The following is a 20,874-nucleotide window of genomic DNA, read 5'->3' as shown; positions in this document are numbered from 1 at the left end:
CTTCATCACCTCTACTCCTTGCATCCTCGCCATTCCACTGCCCCCCTCTCATTCATGCATATGTATTCCTTCTTGCTCCTACTCACTTTCATTCCTCTTCTCTCCAGTGCATACCTCCACCTCTCCAGGCTCTCCTCCACCTGCAACCTTCTCTCGCTACAGATCACAATGTCATCCACAAACATCATAGTCCATGAAAAGTCCTGCCTGATCTCATCCATCAACCTGTCCATCGCTGTTACGTCCCGTATTGTTTTTGTGTTTAATGTAAGCAGGCCTGCATGTTGTATGGATGTGTCACTCTGTCCTGGTGTGTTGTGGTTTTGTCTCCCCCTAGTGTCTCCATAATTCCTTTTCTTACAGAAGCTGCAGCTTGGATCCACTGTCTATCAAACACACCTGCTCCGTATCACCAATTAGCCACGCCCTGCTCCTCCTCCTATATATAGTCCTAGCTTTTCCATTGTTCCCTCTCGTTCTCCTGGGTAGTGGCACTATCAGGAGGCGAGCGGTTGGTTGGTTGGGTTTTGTGTTTGTCTTGTTTTTGATTAAGACTATGAGTTAGTTTACCTCTGATCAACCTATGTTTGTTTGTTGGTTAGTTTTTCTTTGTTTCTTTTCTTGTTTAAGCTCATAGGGGACATTTGGGTAAGTTGGTAAGTTTAGACACCCTGGGGTCTACATTTACTTTACACGTAGTTTGTTGATGTTATTCTTCATTAGTTTAGCGGTGGGCACCAACCCATGTATTTAGGGGTGCTTGACGCCTGTTAAGGGGGGAGGGGTTTTCTTTTCAGTTTATAGTTTATTTGGTGCCACTGATTAGCGCCCTATGTCCCCCGTGTTGCTGTGTTTTTGTATTAAATAAATATTTCTTAAGTTGTGGTTCTTTCTGCTCATGTTGTGGTTTATCCTGCTTAAATTGTGGTTTTGTGAGGCTGCACCCACATTTGGTTTGTTCTGTTGTGGTAAATGTTGCGCCTTGGTCCTCTGGCCACTAGGGGGCGTAACATATAATGGGGGCTCGTCCGGGACATCTTTGATCCTTTTCACCCACAACAGATACGATCCATATGTTGGTGTGTAGTGCACACTTACGTTTAGGCTGACAGAGGGTAAGTGGTGCTGGCTGTTTGTGCTGTGGTTGTTCTATTAGTAGTTGTGTAGTATTGACCATGAGTGTATTCAGCCTGGATGGGTTTATCAGTAGTCCATCTGTGGACCTCATTGAACGCTGTAAGAAGGTTGACCTGTATGCCATAGCCGCCCATTATGGTATTGCAGTGTCCAAGAGTTTGAGTAAACCTGCTTTGCGGGAAGCAGTGGTTCATGGGTTGGTGGAACAGCAGGTGCTTGGCGCCGGCGATGCTGCGTCCCCTGACCCTGATCCTTCCCCCTTCCCTACGTCCGAGAATGACCCTATAGTGGGTTCTGAGGAGGTCTCGGAGGATGTCTCTAAGGAGAGCCATGAGGGCCCTGAGGGAGAAGGGGAGGAGGATAAGGGGGAGTTGTTTGGGAAGCCCATGTTGGGCGGGGCTTCTGCATTAACAGGCCATTTATGGCACGGTTTTCCCCCATGCCTTCGTCTACTGGTGTAAGTGAGGAGTTACGGCGCACTTCACCACGGAATCAGTTTCAGCGTGAGGCACAGGAGAGGGAATATACCCATCTGTTGTCCCTCCGGAGACTGGAGTTAGAGATGGAGATGTCTCGACATAGGATGGCGTTAGAAATAGCTGCAGAGAAGGAGGTGAGGTTAAAAAGAATAGAGTTGGAGGCTGCTGCGGCCGCTGTGAAGTCTTCCCCCTCAGCAGAGAAGCCCTGTGCGCTCAAGTATAGCAGCGCGGATTCTTCAGTAGCCTTTAATGTGACCAAAAACATTACTTTGGTCCCTCAGTTCCGTGAGGATGAGGTTGACGCTTATTTCGGCGCGTTTGAGCGGGTAGCTCACGCACTGAAATGGCCGAGAGATGTGTGGGCGCTATTATTGCAGTGCAAATTGACAGGAAAAGCCCAGGAGGTAATAGCCACACTCACTCTGGATGACAGTTTGTCATATGATGCCATTAAAGCTACCGTGCTCCGCGCTTACGAGCTGGTGCCGGAGGCGTACAGACAAAAGTTTAGAAATCACCGAAAGTCACCCGGTAAAACATTTGTGGAGTACGCCCGTGAAAAAGAAGCTCTGTATAAGCGCTGGTGCAAGGCTAGCAGAGTCACTGACTTTGATGCATTATCTGAACTAATCCTCCTTGAGGATTTTAAAAACAGCTTAGAAAATAGCAGGATGGTGACGTATCTTAATGAGCAGAAAGTCACCACTATAGCTCAGGCTGCTATCCTCGTTGACGAGTTTGTGCTAACGCACAAACACACGTTTGGGGTTTCTCGTCAAGACAACAAGAGCTGGTCTAATTCCCCTGCTCCACTTAAAGCGCAGTCAAGTCTGCCCAGCTCCACGACTCCCTCCAATAAGGAGCGGGAGTGTTATTTTTGCCATCGTGTAGGTCACATAAAACCAGACTGCCCAGTATTAAAACAAAAGATGGCGCAGACCAAACGCGTAAAAGAGGTGTCATTAGTGACTACTCTTCCGGTGAGGGGTTGTGATTCACCAGTGAACCCTGTGTTTAAACCGTTCCTATTGGACGGGAAGGTTTCTCTCTCGGGAGATGAGTCTGATCAGCGTTCGGTGCGCATCTTGCGCGACACCGGAGCTGCCCAGTCTTTTATATTGTCCGACGTGTTGCCGTTTTCTGAGGGCTCCTCATGTGGGTCTAGTGTGTTGGTGCAGGGTTTTGAAATGGGGTATAAGTCCGTGCCTCTTCACCAGATACACTTATCCTGCAGTTTAGCCAGTGGTATTCACAAGGTGGGTGTGCGCTCCTCGCTACCATTGAAAGGTGTTTCATTCCTTTTAGGTAATGACATTGCGGGTGGCAGGGTAGCTCCGCTTGTGGAGGTTCTAGATCGCCCAGTTCTGCAGCCAGATACGCTGGCTCAAAATTTTCCAGAAATATTTCCTGTTTGTGCAGTCACTCGTGCACAGGCACGGAGATCGCCTGGGATTGACTTAGCTGACACCCTATTCTCTCCGGTGTTCTCTGAGGGGACTGTCTCCTCGCTGGTGCCTTCTCTGGATGTTTTCGAGAAGAGTGTTGAATGTAAAAAGGAGTCCGAGTGTGTTAAATCCCCTCCCGAGTCACAGTCTCTACCAATGACGAGGGAAAACCTCATTATAGCTCAGAAAGCAGATAACAGCCTCTCTAAATGTTTTGCCATGGCTCGTATTCCAGAGATGGCTAAAACGAAAGAGGTGGTTTATTTTATGGAGGATGGCCTTCTGATGCGGAGGTGGGCTTTGCGCTCAGATTGTGAATGGAGTGTTGTGTGCCAGGTTGTGGTGCCGCTTCCGTTCCGCCAGTCCGTACTGTCCTTAGCGCATGACCATCTCTGGGCTGGACATTTGGGGGTAACGAAAACTTACGACCGGGTGTTAAAACATTTCTTCTGGCCAGGGTTAAAAAAAGATGTGGCCAGGTTTTGTCGCACTTGCCATGTTTGTCAGGTAACGGGGAAACCGAATCAAGTGATTCCACCTGCTCCCCTGCATCCTATTCCAGCGTTAGGGGAGCCTTTTGAGCATGTGTTGGTGGATTGTGTCGGTCCTCTCCCGAAGACCAAATCGGGTAACCAGTTCTTGCTCACTATAATGTGCGTTGCCACCCGATACCCGGAAGCTATTGCTGTTAGGAAGATCACCTCGCAGACAGTAGTAAGAGCCCTGATCAAGTTCTTTTCTACATTTGGGCTGCCGAAAATAGTACAAACTGATCAAGGTACTAACTTCCTATCAGGCATTTTTGAACAAGTAATGAAAACATTGTCCATTACGCACCGGGTATCCAGCGCTTACCATCCTCAGTCACAGGGCGCGCTGGAGCGCTGGCATCAAACATTTAAGTCCGTCCTGCGCAAGTATTGTATGGAGACGGAGCGAGACTGGGACGAGGGGGTCCCGTTGGCTTTATTTGCAGTGCGGGAGACCATACAAGAGTCCCTGGGTTTTAGTCCCGCGGAACTAGTGTTTGGCCATACTGTCCGGGGGCCTCTGAAGGTTTTGAAAGACCAGATTACGGGCGGGAGCTCGCCTGTTAAAAAGAATGTGCTGACCTATGTGAGTCGCTTTCGTGAGCGGCTGCATGAGGCCTGTCAAATGGCTAGGGAAAGTCTCTCTGATGCTCAAGTCGGTATGAAACGCAAGTTTGACAAGGGGGCCGTCCAGCGGTCATTGCAGGCCGGTGATGACGTTTTGGTTTTGCTTCCAGTCCCTGGTTCTTCTCTACATGCTCGGTTCGCAGGTCCGTATCGCATTGACAGGAAATTGAGTGATACGGACTATGTAGTTAGAACTCCTGATCGAAGACGGAAAGCCAGGGTCTGTCATTTAAACATGTTGAAGCGCTACTGCGCTAGAGGGGATGGAGCGTCCGAGACGTCTCCTGGTGCGCTAAGTAGGCCTATGCCTGCTGCGGTGCTCACGACCGTCACTGCAGCGCCGGCCGAAATCATATGCGCTCCTCTTCCCGAGCGGGATGAGGATGGCTTGGCATTGAGTAAACTCCAGCAACAGACCCCTCGGCTGTGCAATTCGGAGATGTTGAGGGATCTGCCTTCTCTGATGCCTCATTTGAGTAATGAGCAGAAGTCTGAAATTGTTAGACTTATTTCTGATTTTCCCAGTCTGTTTGGAGACGTGCCTACTCGCACTACGGTTCTGGAACATGACATAGATGTGGGTGGGGGACGGCCTGTAAAACAACATCCGTACAGAGTGAATGCGGCGAAGAGAGCGCTGATGGAGAAGGAAGTGGCTTATTTATTAAAACATGATTTAGTCCAGCCTAGTACCAGCCCGTGGAGCTCTCCTTGTTTGCTGGTACCAAAACCTGACTCCACTGTTCGGTTTTGTACGGACTATCGTAAGGTAAACAAAATCACCGTCCCTGATTCTTTTCCCATGCCCCGGGTTGATGACTGTATTGATACGATAGGTTCCGCCTCCTATGTAACTAAACTGGATTTGTTGAAAGGTTATTGGCAAGTGCCACTTTCATCTCGAGCCGCAGAGATAAGTGCCTTTGTGACCCCTGACGCTTTTCTACAGTATTCGGTAATGGCATTTGGCATGAGAAATGCGCCCGCTACCTTTCAGCGGCTGGTGAATGTCGTTTTTGCGGGTGTGCCTAATTGCACCGCTTATTTGGATGATGTGGTGGTGTATTCATCTGACTGGCCGGCCCATGTGTCTTCCTTGAAGACGGTTTTCCAGAGACTGGCTGATGCCTCTCTCACTCTCAATTTAGCAAAATGCGAGTTTGGGAAGGCAACAGTGACATATTTGGGTAAGCAGGTGGGAGGGGGTCAGGTGCGCCCTCTAGAAGACAAGGTTGCGGCTATAGCTGCGTTCCCTGTGCCAAGTACTAGGCGTGAGTTACGTCGGTTTTTGGGGATGTCAGGGTATTACAGGGGTTTCTGTCGGAACTTTTCGACAGTGGCAGCACCTCTGACTGATTTGATTAGTCCCTTGGTTCCGTTTGTTTGGACTGATGAGTGCCAGTTAGCCTTCGAGAGCTGTAAAGCCCTCCTGTGCAGTGCCCCAGTTCTCAGTGCGCCTGATTTCTCTACCCCTTTCTCTCTCGAGGTAGATGCCAGTTCCCTTGGAGCTGGTGCAGTTTTAACACAGATGGATGCGGATGGCCTGGTTCATCCTGTTGGTTACTTCTCCAAGAAGTTTAGCAGTTGCCAAAGGCGCTACTCGACCATTGAACAGGAGACATTGGCGCTGCTGCTGGCACTCCAGTTTTTTGAAGTGTACCTTGGCTCCAGTGCGGAGCCTGTGGTGGTGTTTACGGACCACAACCCTCTTGTGTTTTTGGATAAAATGTACAACCACAACCAGCGCTTAATGCGCTGGGCTGTTATGCTGCAAACATATAACCTTGTTATCCGGCACAAGAAGGGCACTGACAATGTGTTTGCGGATGCCCTTTCTAGAGTTTAAGTTTTGGTTGTTGGATGGAGTAGTAGTGGAGGTAGGGGTGTTGGTGTCGTCAGCCGTGGGCTGACTCTTTATGGGGGGGAGTGTTACGTCCCGTATTGTTTTTGTGTTTAATGTATGCAGGCCTGCATGTTGTATGGATGTGTCACTCTGTCCTGGTGTGTTGTGGTTTTGTCTCCCCCTAGTGTCTCCATAATTCCTTTTCTTACAGAAGCTGCAGCTTGGATCCGCTGTCTATCAAACACACCTGCTCCGTATCACCAATTAGCCACGCCCTGCTCCTCCTCCTATATATAGTCCTAGCTTTTCCATTGTTCCCTCTCGTTCTCCTGGGTAGTGGCACTATCAGGAGGCGAGCGGTTGGTTGGTTGGGTTTTGTGTTTGTCTTGTTTTTGATTAAGACTATGAGTTAGTTTACCTCTGATCAACCTATGTTTGTTTGTTGGTTAGTTTTTCTTTGTTTCTTTTCTTGTTTAAGCTCATAGGGGACATTTGGGTAAGTTGGTAAGTTTAGACACCCTGGGGTCTACATTTACTTTACACGTAGTTTGTTGATGTTATTCTTCATTAGTTTAGCGGTGGGCACCAACCCATGTATTTAGGGGTGCTTGACGCCTGTTAAGGGGGGAGGGGTTTTCTTTTCAGTTTATAGTTTATTTGGTGCCACTGATTAGCGCCCTATGTCCCCCGTGTTGCTGTGTTTTTGTATTAAATAAATATTTCTTAAGTTGTGGTTCTTTCTGCTCACGTTGTGGTTTATCCTGCTTAAATTGTGGTTTTGTGAGGCTGCACCCACATTTGGTTTGTTCTGTTGTGGTAAATGTTGCGCCTTGGTCCTCTGGCCACTAGGGGGCGTAACAATCGCCATTGCAAACAAGAAAGGGCTCAAAGCCGATCCTTGATGTAATCCCACCTCCACATTGAACCCATTTGTCTTTCCAACCGCACATCTCACCACTGTCACACCTCCCTCATACATATGCTGCACCACTCCTACATACTTCTCTGCAACTCCCGACTTCCTCATACACTACCACATCTCCTCTCTCGGCACACTGTCATATGTTTTCTCTACATCAACAAAGACACAATGTAACTCCTTCTGGCCTTCTCTATACTTCTCAATCAACATTCTCAAAGCAAACATATCTGTAGTGCTCTTTCGTGGCATGAAACCATACTGCTGCTCGCTGGTCATCACCTCGTCTCTTAACCTAGCTTCTATTACTGTTTCCCATATCTTCATGCTGTGGCTGATCAACTTTATACCTCTGTAGTTGCTACAGTTCTGCATATCGCCCTTATTCTTGAAAATCGGTACCAGTATACTTCTTCTCCACTCCTCAGGCATCCTCTCACATTTTAAGATTGTGTTAAACAATCCAGTTAAAGTCCACTGCCATCTCTCCTAAACATCTCCATGCCTCAACAGGTACACTATATGGACAAAAGTATTGGGACACACCTCTTAATCATTGAATTCAGGTGTTTCATTCAGACCCATTGCCACAAGTGTATAAAATCAAGCAGCTAGCCATGCAGTCTGCATTTACAAACATTTGTGAAAGAATGGGTCGTTCTGAAGAGCTCAGTTAATTCAAGCGTGGTACTGTCATAGGATGCCATCTTTGCATCCTATAACAAAGGTGGAATCCTATGACAGTACCACACTGTCATAGGATTTCACGAACTGTCAAAGTCAGTTCGTGAAATTTCTTCCCTGCTAGATATTCCACGGTAAACTGTAAATGGTATTATTGAAAAGTGGAAGCATTAAGAAAAAACAGCAACTCAGCCACAAAGTGGCAGACTATGTAAAGTCACACGGCGGGGTCAGCGAGTGCTGAGGCGCATAGTGCGTAAAAGTCGCCAACTCTCTGTTGACTCAATAACTGCAGAGTTCCAAACTTCCTCTGGCATTAACATCAGCACAAAAACTGTATGCCGGGAGCTTCATGGAATGGATTTCCATGGCCGAGCAGCTGCATGCAAGCCTTACATCACCAAGCACAATGCCAAGCGTTGGATGGAGTAGTGTAAAGCACGCTGCCACTGGACTCTGGAGAAGTGGAAACATGTCCTGTGGAGTGACAAATCACACTTCTCTGTCTGGCAGTCTGATGGATGAGTCTGGTTTTGGCAGATGCCAGGAGAACATTACCTTCCTGACTGCATTGTGCCAACTGTAAATTTTGGTGGAGGAGGGGTAATGGTACAAGGTTGTTTTTCAGGGGTTGGGCTAGGCCCTTTAGTTCCAGTGACAGGAAATCTTAATGCTTCAGTATACCAAGACATTTTGGACAATGCTATGCTTCCAACTTTGTGGGAACAGTTTGGGGAGGACCCTTTTCTGTTCCAGAATGACTGTGCCCCAATGCACAAAGCAAGGTCCATTAAGACATGGTTGAGTGAGTTTGGTGTGGAAGAACTTGACTGGCCCACACAGAGCCCTGACCTCAACCCCATCGAACACCTTTGGAATGAACTAGAACGGAGATTGTGAGCCAGGTCTTTTCGTCCAAAATCACTGCCTGACCTCACAAATGCTCTTCTGGGTGAATGGGCAGAAATTCCCACAGACACACTCCAAAATCTTGTGGAAAGCCTTCCCTGAAGAGTAGAAGCTGTTATAGCTGCAAAAGGGGGGGGGGCCAACTCCATATTAATGCCTATGGATTTAGACTGGGATGACATAAAAGCTCCTGTAGGTGTAATGGCCAGGTGTCCCAATACTTTTGTACATATAGTGTCTGTTATCTGGACCAACTGCCTTTCCACTCTTCATCCTCTTTATAGCTGCCCTCACTTCCTCCTTGCTAATCTACCGCACTTCCTGATTCACTATCTCCGCATCATCCAACCTTCTTTCTCTCTCTCATTTTCTTCATTCATCAGCCCCTCAAAGTACGCCTTCCACCTTCTCAACACACTCCCCTCACTTGTCAGCAAATTTCCATCTCCATCCTTGATCGCCCTTACCTGCTGCACATCCTTCCCAGCTTGGTCCCTCTGTCTAGCCAATTGGTACAAGTCCTTTTCTCCTTCCTTAGTGTCTAACCTTTCATACAATTCACCATATGCCTTTTCCTTTGCCTTTGCCACCTCTCTCTTCACTTTACACTGCATCTCCTTGTACTCCTGTCTACTTTCTTCATCTCTTTGCTTATCCTACTTCTTCTTTGCCAACCTCTTCCTCTGTATACTTTGCTGTACTTCCTCATTCCACCACCAAGTCTCCTCGTCTTCCTTCCTCTGTCCTGATGACACACCAAGTACCTTCCTCGCTGTCTCCCTCACTATTTCTGCAGCCATCTGGTAACTCTTCACTACCACCCAGTGCCTGTTTTAACTCCTCCCTGAATTCCACACAACAGTCTTTCTTCTTCATCTTCCACCATTTGATCCTTGGCCCTGCCTTCACTCGCTTCTTCTTCTTGGTCTCCAATGTCATCCTACAGACCACCATCCGATGCTGCCTGTCTACGTTCTCCCCTGTCACCACCTTGCAGTCTCCAATGCCTTTCAGATCGTGCCTTCTACTTAAGTTAAAGTGCACCTGTGTGCACTTTCCTCCACTCTTATACGTCACCCTGTGTTCCTCCCTCTTCTTGAAACATGTATTCAGCACAGCCAATTCCATCCTTTTCACAAAATCCACCACCATCTGTACTTCCACATTTCTCTCCTTGACACCATACCTGCTCATCAACTCCTCACAATGTATGCACCAGAATATATTATTTCTCGTTGGCTGGCAAACTACTGTCTGGAGTTCATAATGCCAAATACCATGACATTATCATCTCTGACCACTGTCCTGTTTCTTTTTCACTGAGGCTGCTCAAAAGGACAAAGACTTATAGGTCCTGGAGGTTTGATCCCCAACTGCTTACAACAGTATTGTGAGTACTTCAGAGACTCAGATGAAGTTGTTTTTCGAGATGAATGATAAGAATGATGTTTCACTGATTTTGTTGTGGGAGACTTTTAAAGCATGTGAGAGGACGCATTATCTCCTTTCAATCCTTGCAAAAGAAATGTGACAGCTTAGAATGATCACAGTGAGAAGAACAGATACCAAAATTAGATACAGAAAATGCCGCTCAACCATCCACCGAGATCCAAATCTCAGCCCTCAAATACCAGCTCAATCAAATACTTTCTAAAAAACTTTTTGAGAGTTTATGTTTACTAAACAGACCCATTTCGAATTTGGGGATAAACCACACAAATTGCTAGCAAGAGAGCTGCGGAAAAGAGAAAACGATAGGACTAGTCACAGGATAAAATTGGAATCTGAAACCCGTTACCTGACATAATGATATTAACAATATGTTTTGGCAATTTTGTGAAAAATTGTACACTTCTCGAGCTAATGCACCATCCAAGATTGTGAAACAGTTTTTACATGCATGTAAATTGCCCACAGTAGCACCAAAGGATCGGAGTTCCTTGGAGATGGTAACTACATTTAAGGAAATAAGAAAAACAATTCACTCTCTAAAAAATGGTAAGTCCCGGGCCAGACGGGATGTGCAATGAGATTTATAAAAAGTTCAACAACAAATTCAACTGTCAGACATTCAGGTACTAGCCCTGACCAAAACCTGAGGTCTGGCAGTCAGTCACATCATCTATTTGTGCCCTTCATGGGGTTCTGCAGTGTAAGGTGGTTCATAGAGTGCACTGGTCTAAATGCACACTAGCCCGCATCTACCCTGGAGCTGATCCAAACTGTGATAAATGTCACTCCACATGTTCAAGGCCTGTCCCGCACTGTCCTGGTTTGGAAGTCGGTTTTTGATTCCCTTTCAGCTATCACATGTACTTATATTCACCCCTCTCCCTTAGTTGCCCTGTTTGGTGTCCTACCCACTGGCCACTCATTGCCGTCCTATTTTGCGGAACTTGTAGCTTTTCTCACATTATTAGCAAGATTATTCTGGTGCACTGGAAGAGCCCTCATCCCCCCTCTCATACCCATTGGATAAAGGATGCCCTATCCTTTGTGAAGTTAGAGAAAATTAAACACTCCCTTCATAGCTCTAATGGGACAATTTTATAAAATCTGGCAATCCTTCCTGAGACATTTCAGGTCCCTCCAACTGGATTCTGTCCCCACTGACTAGGTACCCTCCCTGCACTGTACCAACATCTTGCACTTCCTGGCTGAATCTTGTTTTTCCCTCATATAAAAAGGACACAGTATGCATCATATGTTACTGTCACCAAATTGTCTTATTTTGTCTTGAAAGTTTTTTGTTGCTTTCTTTTAAAAGTTATGTATATGTGTTTTATGTTATGCTATGTTGTTGTTGTATGTGTTGAAAATCTTATAAATAAATCATATTTAAAAAATGTGATACACTCTAATCAGACAGGGTTCATCCCAAACAGACATTCATTTAATAATTTCAGACGCCTTTTCAATATTATGTATTCCCCCAGACACCTAAGCACAGTATGTTCATCTTGAGTTTAGATGCAGAAAAGGCTTTCGATTGTGTGGAATGACCCTATCTATATGTGGTACGAGCAAAATTTTCAATTTGGTGCAGGAATTATCTCATGGGTTAAGTTAAAATACAATCCTAATGCTAGAAGAATCCTTACCAATCGGACAGTTTCAGATGCATTTAACCTGTACAGGGGCATTAAGCTGGGATGTGCTGTTATTCCCTTGTTATTTTTTTACCCCCCCCCTTTTTCCCTCCCAATTATAATTGGCCAATTACCCCACTCTTCCCGAGCCATCCCAGTCATTACTCATGTGGAGTAGCCATCTGCTTCTTTTCACCTGACAATGAGGAGTTTTGCCAGGGGGATGCAGTGCGTGGGAGGATCTCCCCCCTGACTCCTTATTGGTACTGACGGTCTGTGAAGAGGATGTGTGTAAGCTCTTCCAGACACAGAAGATCAGAAAGGCACCAGGCCTGGATGGTGAATTACCCTCCTGTCTGAAAGTCTGTGCAGACCAGCTGGCCTACATCTTCACACTGATCTTCAATACATCACTGGAGCTATATGAAGTCTCCTCCCGCTTCAAATGCTCCATTATCATCCTTGTCCCCAAGAAATCCTCCATCACTGGACTGAATGACTACAGGCCCATTGCCCTGATGTCTGTGGTCATGAAGTACTTCAAGACACTGGTGTTAACCCACCTGAAGGACATCACTGGCCCCCTGCCGGCCCCCCCTGCAGTTTTACTACCAGGTAAACTGGTCAGTGGATGATGCGGTCAACATGGAATGCACTACATCCTGCAACACCTTGACTCCCTAGGGATGTACACAAGGATCCTGTTGGTGGACTTCAGCTTGGTGTATAACACCATCATCCCAGACGTTCTACTCACCAAACTTACCCTACTGTGCCCGCCTCCACCTGTTAGAGGGTCACAAACTTCCTGACAAACAGGAAGCAGCAGGTGAGGCTGGGGAAAATCACATCCAGCTCCCCGAGAGTCAGCACTGGTGTCCCACAGGGATGTGTGATCCCCTCACTGCTCTTCTCACTCTACACAAATTACTGCAACCTCAGAAGACCCATCTGTACAACTCCTGAAATTTTCAGATGACATAACAGTCATCAGCCTCATGCAAGACAGAGATGAGTTTGCATACAGATGGGAGGTCAAACAGTTAGCCCTGTGGTGCAGTCACAACAACCTGGAGTTGAAAATGCTCAAAACTGTGGAGATGACAGTGGTCTTCAAGAGTAGCCCCCTATCACCCTATCACCACCTCCCTCACCATACTCAACAGTGCTGTGTTGGCTGTGGATTCCTTCCGGTTTCTGGGTTGTACAATCTCCCAGGACCTGAAGTGGGAGTCGAACATCAGCACAGTCATCAAAAATGCCCAGCAAAGAACGTATTTCCTGCGCCAGCTCAGGAAATACAACTTGCCTCAGGAGTTGCTGATTCAGTTTTACACTGCAGTCATTGAGTCTGTTCTCTGCACTTTTATCATTTTCTTGTTTGGATCCGCCACCAAACAAGACAGGAATAGACTACAATGGACAGTCAAATCTGCAGAAAAGATTATCTGTACCAACCTGCCCACCATCCAGGACCTGTACACCTCCAGAGTCAGGAAACAGGCAGGGAAAATCACTGCAGACCCCTCACACCCTGGACACAACCTGTTCCAACTTCACCCCTCTGGTAGGCGCTACAGAACACTGTACACCAATACCACCAGACACACGAACAATTTCTTCCCCCTCGCCGTCACACTTATGAACAGGTAACTCACTGTGGCACTGTGCAATAATGCTGGAACACGATAATACACAATGTACCTACAAATCATATATATTTATTTTAGTCTAAATTACAAATGTGTAATACATTTCACTCGTTAGTGTATATTTGAACTTGCTGTATACTGCACATAAAAAAATCACCTACTATATGTATATAAAGTAAAATCTTTATTTACTGTTTAATATTTATCTCAGTACTCCTTGTACTCTTCACTTCTTTGCATTACTTGTGTCCTGTTTACTGTTCACAGAAACTTTCACCTGTATATAGTCATTCCTTGTATGTATTCCTGAAGACTGATGTGTTATTCTGTGTAAGTACATTGAGAGCCTCTACACCGGAGTCAAATTCCTTTTATGTGCAATCATATTTGGCCAATAAAGATGATCCTGATTCTGATATTAGACAAGTTTAGGACCAAATTAAAGTTTTGGAAAACACTCGCAATTTCCTTGATAGGTAAAATGCAGTTAAGATGGTCTGTCCCCCTCAATTGTTATACCTCTATCAAAACTTACCTATATACCTTACTAAGGCCTTAAAAAAAACGAATTCTATGATTCTTCCAATTATCTGGAACTATAAATCCTGTAGGATGAGGAGGGGTCATCTGTGTAAGTGTAAGGCGAGTGGGGAGCTGGCCCTACCAGATTTCAGGCGCTATTATTAGGTGGCAAACATTCGCTGTGTGTCCTACTTGCTGGATGAGATGATTGTGCTTACCAGCTGGCTGGATATGGAGCGAGAGGACGTGTACCCTACTCGTTTGGTGCTATTATAATGTCTCCCATTCATCTAAAAAAAAATCATGTTGTAATCACAATCCGATTATTCATAGTACTATTCAGATCTGGTGACAAGTAGCAAAACAATCTAAATTTAGAGCTCTATCCTGTACACTGCCGATATTGATAAGTCCAGCATTTACTCCTTCAACTACGGATGGAGCCTTTGACCGATGGAGGGAATTAGGACTGTATAGCATTGGGGGTTTATACATTCAGGGTACATTTGCATTGTTTCAGAAGCTTCAGGAGAAATATGGGCTGTCAAAGACAGATTTCTTTAGATACCTCCGAATTAGACACTTTTTGAAGACTCTTCTTCACAATTTTGAGAGCGCAACACCCGATAAGCTGGATTAGTTTCTGAGACACTGTGTAGTGGAAAGTCATGCAATTTCATTTATATACAATAAGATAAGATAAGATAAGATACATGACCATGGACAAGTAAATATGAACTGTATAAAAAGGACTGGGAAGAAGAACTGGGGATAGAAACAGAGGACATCTGGGGCAAGGGTCTGAAATATGTTAATAGCTGCTCCCTTAATGCTAGGCACTGTTTGATACAGTTTAAAATTTTTACACGTATTGCATTACTTGAAGGTAGTGCTACAAAAAAAAATCTTCCCAGAAATGTGAAGAAGCAGAGGTAGATTTACTTCATAGCTATCTATGCATTATGTCTTAAATTAAAGAATATTGCAATATTTTTCATGATTTCAAGAGCATTTAAAGTCCAAATAAGACCAGATCCCCTTTTTGGTTATACTGGGCACATCTGAAAACTCTAAAAACCTACAGAGCAAAAAGCATCATCTCCTGTCCTATGGTCTCCTTTGCGCAAAGAAACATATTCTTTTGTTCGGGAAAAAGAAAGATGTGCCGACTTTTAAATCCTGGATAACAACATTGACTGATACCCTACACCTCGAAAGAATCCGACATATCCTTAATGACAGGCTGGATGAATTTGAAAGGATTTGGACACCAAAGATCTCCTACGTGGAAGGGACGGACAGTAAAGATGCACTGCACAAGCAGTAGTGTTTATCACCCCTAGGTGGCACTGCTCAGGGATGAGAAGGTTGGGGGGTGTCCAGGTAGCATAACTGTCTATTCTGTTGCCTACCAACACAGGGATCGCCGGTTCGAATCCCCGTGTTACCTCCGGCTTGGTCGGGCATCCTTACAGACACAATTGACCTTTCGCAAAGTACCGCCCCAGAACGGTGCTTGTCCAATCCTACCTTAGCAACGGTCCATCAAGCTTTCAAACACAGCAAAATGCTGAAACGGTGTGCCTATGGGATCTGCAAATCGGATACTAGATATCTGAAAAGTTTGGAGGGGGTGTAATTTTCTTTCCCTTCCCGAAACCCAGAACGCAAGAAGCGCAATGTCGGCAATAGATTTCGCAGTATAGCAGACCCCATGGCCAGCTTAATCCATCCAGAATCAACAAAAATACCTGTCTGCTCCAAGCTAAGCTTGCTACTGGCTATTATTGATAGCTAATACAGCTAACGTATTATTACTGTTACTTTTACCCACACAATGTGCTGATTTCTTCCTTTATGTTTTGGTGTTTTCCGGCTACTTCCTGGATAGTTCTGAAATGCTTGACGGGCATAGCAACAGTAACTAAGGGGGGGGGGACTTTGCGAAAGGTCAATTGGCCGTGTCTGCGGGTAGGAAGCCAGATCTGGGTATGTGTCCTGGTGGCTGCACTAGCGCCTCCTTTGGTCGGTCGGGGCACCTGTTCAGAGGGGAGGGGGAACTGGGGGGAATAGCGCGATCGTCCCACGCACTACGTCCCTCTGGCGAAACTCCTCACTGTCAGGCAGGGGCGTAACTACCATATATGCAGGGTATGCAGCTGCATAGGGGCCCGCGATAATTTGGGGCCCGCCCTGCACGGCCGAATATGGCCAAGAAAGGCAGCGCAGCTGCACTGGGCCCCGCCCATGGAGGTGAATGGGCCCGTGGAGCGAGCCGTATATACCCGCAAAAAGGCATTCTCCGTTATGGTTTTTACATAAAGTAGTCTGTAGCAATCTATAAACTATGAAACACGAGGAAACTATGAAGATTTTGGACCGCACAAACACCATGTCCAAACTTCTCCAAGCCCAAAACACGGACCTTGCCACACTTAGGCTACTAGACAGCACCATCGCAGACCTGCAGGCCTTCCGAGACCGGTTTGAGGATGCCAAACAGACCGCGCAGGCTCTCGCAGAGAAATGGGGGGTGAGCAAAACATTCGAGGATACTCGACGGAGGACGGTGAAAGGGCATTTTGATGAACTTTGTCATGACCAACGTTTAGCCGACGCAGAGTCCTGTTTTCTCATGGCTGTGTTCAATGCCGCTCTCGACATTGTGATCTCTCAGCTGACACAGTGATTCATGGGTTTGAGGACAACAGTGGACACATTCAAAGTTGTGCATCCTAAAACACTGTGCACTGCAACAGATGATGAACTTTTTGAGCAAGCAAACAAGTTGTGTGATATTTACAAAAATGACATCACTTCAGCTTTTCCAATGCCACTCGTGTCATTCCGTGCTTATTTAAGAGAAAATATCTGAAACGTCGAAACAATCCCACAACTAGCCAACATGTTGATCGTGGACAACAACTGCATCATTGCAAGCTTTGGGGAAGTCTGTAGTTTTACTACTTTTCTTAACACTTCCAGTGAATGTTGCAACTGCAGAACGATCATTTTCAAAACTGAAGCTCATCAAGTCATATCTGAGGAGCGCAATTGGGCAGGCCCGTTTGTCTGGACTCGCCACCTTCTCAACTGAGAATGCTCGTGCTCGCCAGCTGGATCTTAATGGTTTAATTGACGACTTCGCACAACGAAAAGCCAGGAGAGTGCGCCTATGATGTAAGTAGAACTTATTTATTATTTATTTGACTTGTCAATGTGCAGTGCTTATATACAGTGCATCCGGAAAGTATTCACACCCCTTCACTTTCCCCACATTTTGTTATGTTACAGCCTTATTCCAAAATGGATTAAATTCCTTTTTTTTCTCATCAATCTACACACGATACCCCATAATGACAAAGTGAAAAAGGTTTTGTAGAATTTTTTGCAAATTTATTAAAAATAAAAAACTGAAATATTGCATGTACATAAGTATTCACACCCTTTGCTGTGACACTCAAAATTGAGCTGAGGTTCATCCTGTTTCCACTGATCATCCTCGAGATGTTTCTACATCTTGATTGGAGTCCACCTGTAGTAAATTCAATTGATTGGACATGATTTGGAAAGGCACACACCTGTCTATATAAGGTCCCACTGTTGACAGTGCATGTCAGAGCAGAAACCAAGACATGAAGTCAAAGGAATTGTCTGTGGACCTCCGAGACAGGATTGTACAGGCACAGATCTGGGGAAGGGTACAAAAAATTTTCTACAGCTTTGAAGGTCCCGAAGAGCACAGTGGTCTCCATCATTCGTAAATGGAAGAAGTTTGGATCCACCAGGACTCTTCCTAGAGCTGGCTGCCCAGCCAAACTGAGCAATCGGGGGAGAAGGACCTTGGTCAAAGAGGTGACCAAGAACCCGATGGTCACTCTGACACAGCTCCAGCATTCCTATGTGGAGATGGGAGAACCTTCCAGAAGGACAACCATCTCTGCAGCACTCCACCAATCAGGCCTTTATGGTAGAGTGGCCAGACGGAAGCCTCTGCTCAGTAAAAGGCACATGACAGCCCGCTTAGAGTTTGCCAGAAAGCACCTAAAGGACTCTCAGACCATGAAAAATAAGATTCTCTGGTCTGATGAAACCAAGATTGAACTCTTTGGCCTGAATGCCAAACGTCACGTCTGGAGGAAACCAAGCACCTCTCATCACCTTGCTAATACCATCCCTACAGTAAAGCATGGTGGTGGCAGCATCATGCTGTGGGGATGTTCTTCAGCGGCAGGAACTGGGAGACTAGTCAGGATCGAGAGAACGATGAATGGAGCAAAGTACAGAGAGATCCTTGATGAAAACCTGCTCCAGAGCGCTCAGGACCTCAGACTGGGGCGGAGGTTTACCTTTCAACATGACAATGACCCTAAGCACACAGCCAAGACAATGAAGGAGTGGCTTCGGGACAAGTCTGTGAATGTCCTTGAGTGGCCCAGCCAGAGCTCAGACTTGAACCCCATTGAACATCTCTGGAAAGACCTGAAAATAGCTGTGCAGCGACGCTCCCCATCTACCTTACAGAGCTCGAGAGGATCTGCAGAGAAGAATGGGAGAAATGCCCCAAATATAGGTGTGCCAAGCTTGTAGCTTCCTACCCAAGAAGACTTGAGGCTGTAATCGCTGCCAAGGGTGCCTCAACCAAGTACTGAGTAAAGGGTGTGAATACTTATGTACATGCAATATTTCAGTTTTTTATTTTTAATAAATTTTCAAAAATTTCTACAAAACCTTTTTCGCTTTGTCATTATGGGGTATTGTATGTAGATTGATGAGAAAAAAGGAATTTAATCCATTTTGGAATAAGGCTGTAACATAACAAAATGTGAGGAAAGTGAAGAGGTGTGAATACTTTACGGATGCACTGTACGTGTTGATGCACTGTCACCATAATGTTTATGTAGGCCTGTGTGTTGGTGCGCTGTCACCATAATGTTTATGTAGGCCTATGTGTTGGTGCGCCATCACCGTTATGTTTTCATCTGTGTTTAGAGGTGCGTGTTATGTTGATCCCACCTATTACTACAAGGTCCGCTTTGACCATCTTGCGTTAGGGCCCGGTGCTGATTCATTACGCCCCTGTTGTCAGGTGAAAAGAAGCAGCTAGTGACTCCATATTGTAACGTGCATGGATAAGTAGACTCGTTGGTCCTTGACTAACGGGTCAGACCCTTTAGTCGACCGGTTAACGGTGTCGCTTGCGGAGCGGGAGACGGGTTCGCGGACGGCTGTGGCCATTCTCGGACTGCCCCCCGAATTCGCTACAGTATGTATCGGAGGAGGCATGTGGTAGTCTTCAGCCCTCCCTGGATCGGCAGAGGGGGTGGAGCAGCGACCAGGACAGCTCAGAAAATAGGTTAATTGGCCATGTACAATTTGGGAGAAAAAGGGGGGGAAATCCCAAAAAAAAAAAAAAAGCTGTTGGGAGGGGGTATATTATTTGCACATTAGTTAAATTATCTAATCTGTGTTCTCCATGGTACTGTAATTGTTTTCTTTTTCTTTTTCATTTGTTTGCTTGTTTTTTCTTTTTGCCTTTTTTGCTCCCTTGTATCGTTTGTCTTTTGTTGTTAAACATTTGAAATGCAGCATGATATCCACTCTGCGGAAGTCTGTATTACTGCTGTACACATGATTCATAATAAAAATGTTTGAAACAACACATTTTATGAATATAACACATGAAACCTGTAACAAATGTTATCAAAAAGAGTGTGCAGATGTATGTTTTAAGAAATTCAGATCATTATGACGGGATCTCAGTGATGGTATGAAGGATAGTGTGACACAACTGTAGTCACTGGAGGGATTCGGATGAAGGGAGGGCACGGTTTCACCGGTAACACAGTGTTTATTTAAAGTCTCTCCATCTCTGCACGCTCCTTGTGGGCCGGTAAGCTCTGGTGCTGGAGCTGCTGCTGCCTCGCTCGCTCTCCCTCAGAGCTGCGTCTGGCTCCCTTTTCTGTCGCTCTCTCCCCGGTTCTGTGTCTGCCCATGTCCACATCTGTGTCAGTGTCAGTCAGTTTTACTGCAGTATGTAAGCATAGTCTTTCAGTTAGGCACACCTGAGGCCTCCCTGCTAAAAGAAACGGCTGCTCTCCCGCAAACCATTGCTCCTTCTATCAGCTTCCAGCCGACGCTAAACCCCACTCCACTACTACCACAGATAGCTTCCACAGACTGCAGTAGCCACTTTCCTGGGAAGAAAAGAGAAATGTGCATGAATGTAAAACCCTCTCAGTTTCTTCTGGTTTCTTTATATCCTTTTTCTGCTCCTCCCCTTCTTTTCCTTCTCTCTCTGCAGGTGGTCGCTAGGAAGCGTAGGGAGCGGGGTCTGCCACGGGCCTTTGAGATCTTCACTGAAAGCAAGACGTACGTCCTGAAGGCGCAGGATGAGAAGCACGCTGAGCAGTGGCTGCAGTGCATCAACGTGGCTGTAGCTCAGGCCAGGGAGAGAGAAAACAGAGAGGCTACCACCTACCTCTGAGACCAGCAAGGAAAGACACACGGCCAGAGGCCAACACGTGCCCACACACATGCATCCACAAACACATGCATGTTAAACACACACTGGGACACGCTGCTTTAAGTGCGCATTGACAAAGACACACACTATCCGTGAGACCTCTGAGGACAGAAAATACACACGTTCACCCATGGGCATATGAGCACACACATTTTGATACACACAATTATCCACTTTCACTCACACGCAGGCACAAAACAGCAGTTTTTATTCAGCTGTAAGGGATAATTTTGAGCATTCAAACACAAATTACAGCAAGAACAGGAAGGCAATGTCAGGGCTTCTAAAGATGCTAACACTGAACAGGCCACATGGACTAAACACACCTGTATTCTACCCGTAGCACAAATCACCATTAATTTGACACCTATACTCTGTAGTGTTTTGCACAAAGGCAGCTTCTATTACACCATCATGAGCAATTTCCTATCAACCATTCCTCAGCAAGACTTCCTACACAGTATTTCCAGATAGTAGACTTAAAATAAACCAGCACCAAGACATTATCTGTA

At 45.8% G+C, this 20,874-nt stretch overlaps 1 protein-coding gene across 2 annotated transcripts in view; it reads left to right on the top strand.

Moving 5' to 3' along the window:
- veph1 (ventricular zone expressed PH domain-containing 1) overlaps nucleotides 1–20,621 on the top strand; it is a 206,884-nt gene extending 186,263 nt beyond the window's left edge. For both annotated transcript variants that reach the window (XM_056283081.1, XM_056283080.1), the window contains one exon: nucleotides 20,141–20,621. In XM_056283081.1, the coding sequence (XP_056139056.1) occupies nucleotides 20,141–20,323 (183 nt within the window). In that variant the 3' untranslated portion in view covers nucleotides 20,324–20,621. The remainder of the gene's footprint in view (nucleotides 1–20,140) is intronic.
- The last annotated feature ends 253 nt before the right edge of the window (nucleotides 20,622–20,874 follow it).

The sequence above is a fragment of the Lampris incognitus genome, chromosome 7 (assembly GCF_029633865.1).
Source record: "Lampris incognitus isolate fLamInc1 chromosome 7, fLamInc1.hap2, whole genome shotgun sequence".
NCBI classification, from domain to species: Eukaryota; Metazoa; Chordata; class Actinopteri; order Lampriformes; family Lampridae; genus Lampris; species Lampris incognitus.
This window is presented reverse-complemented; position numbering and strand designations above follow the sequence as displayed.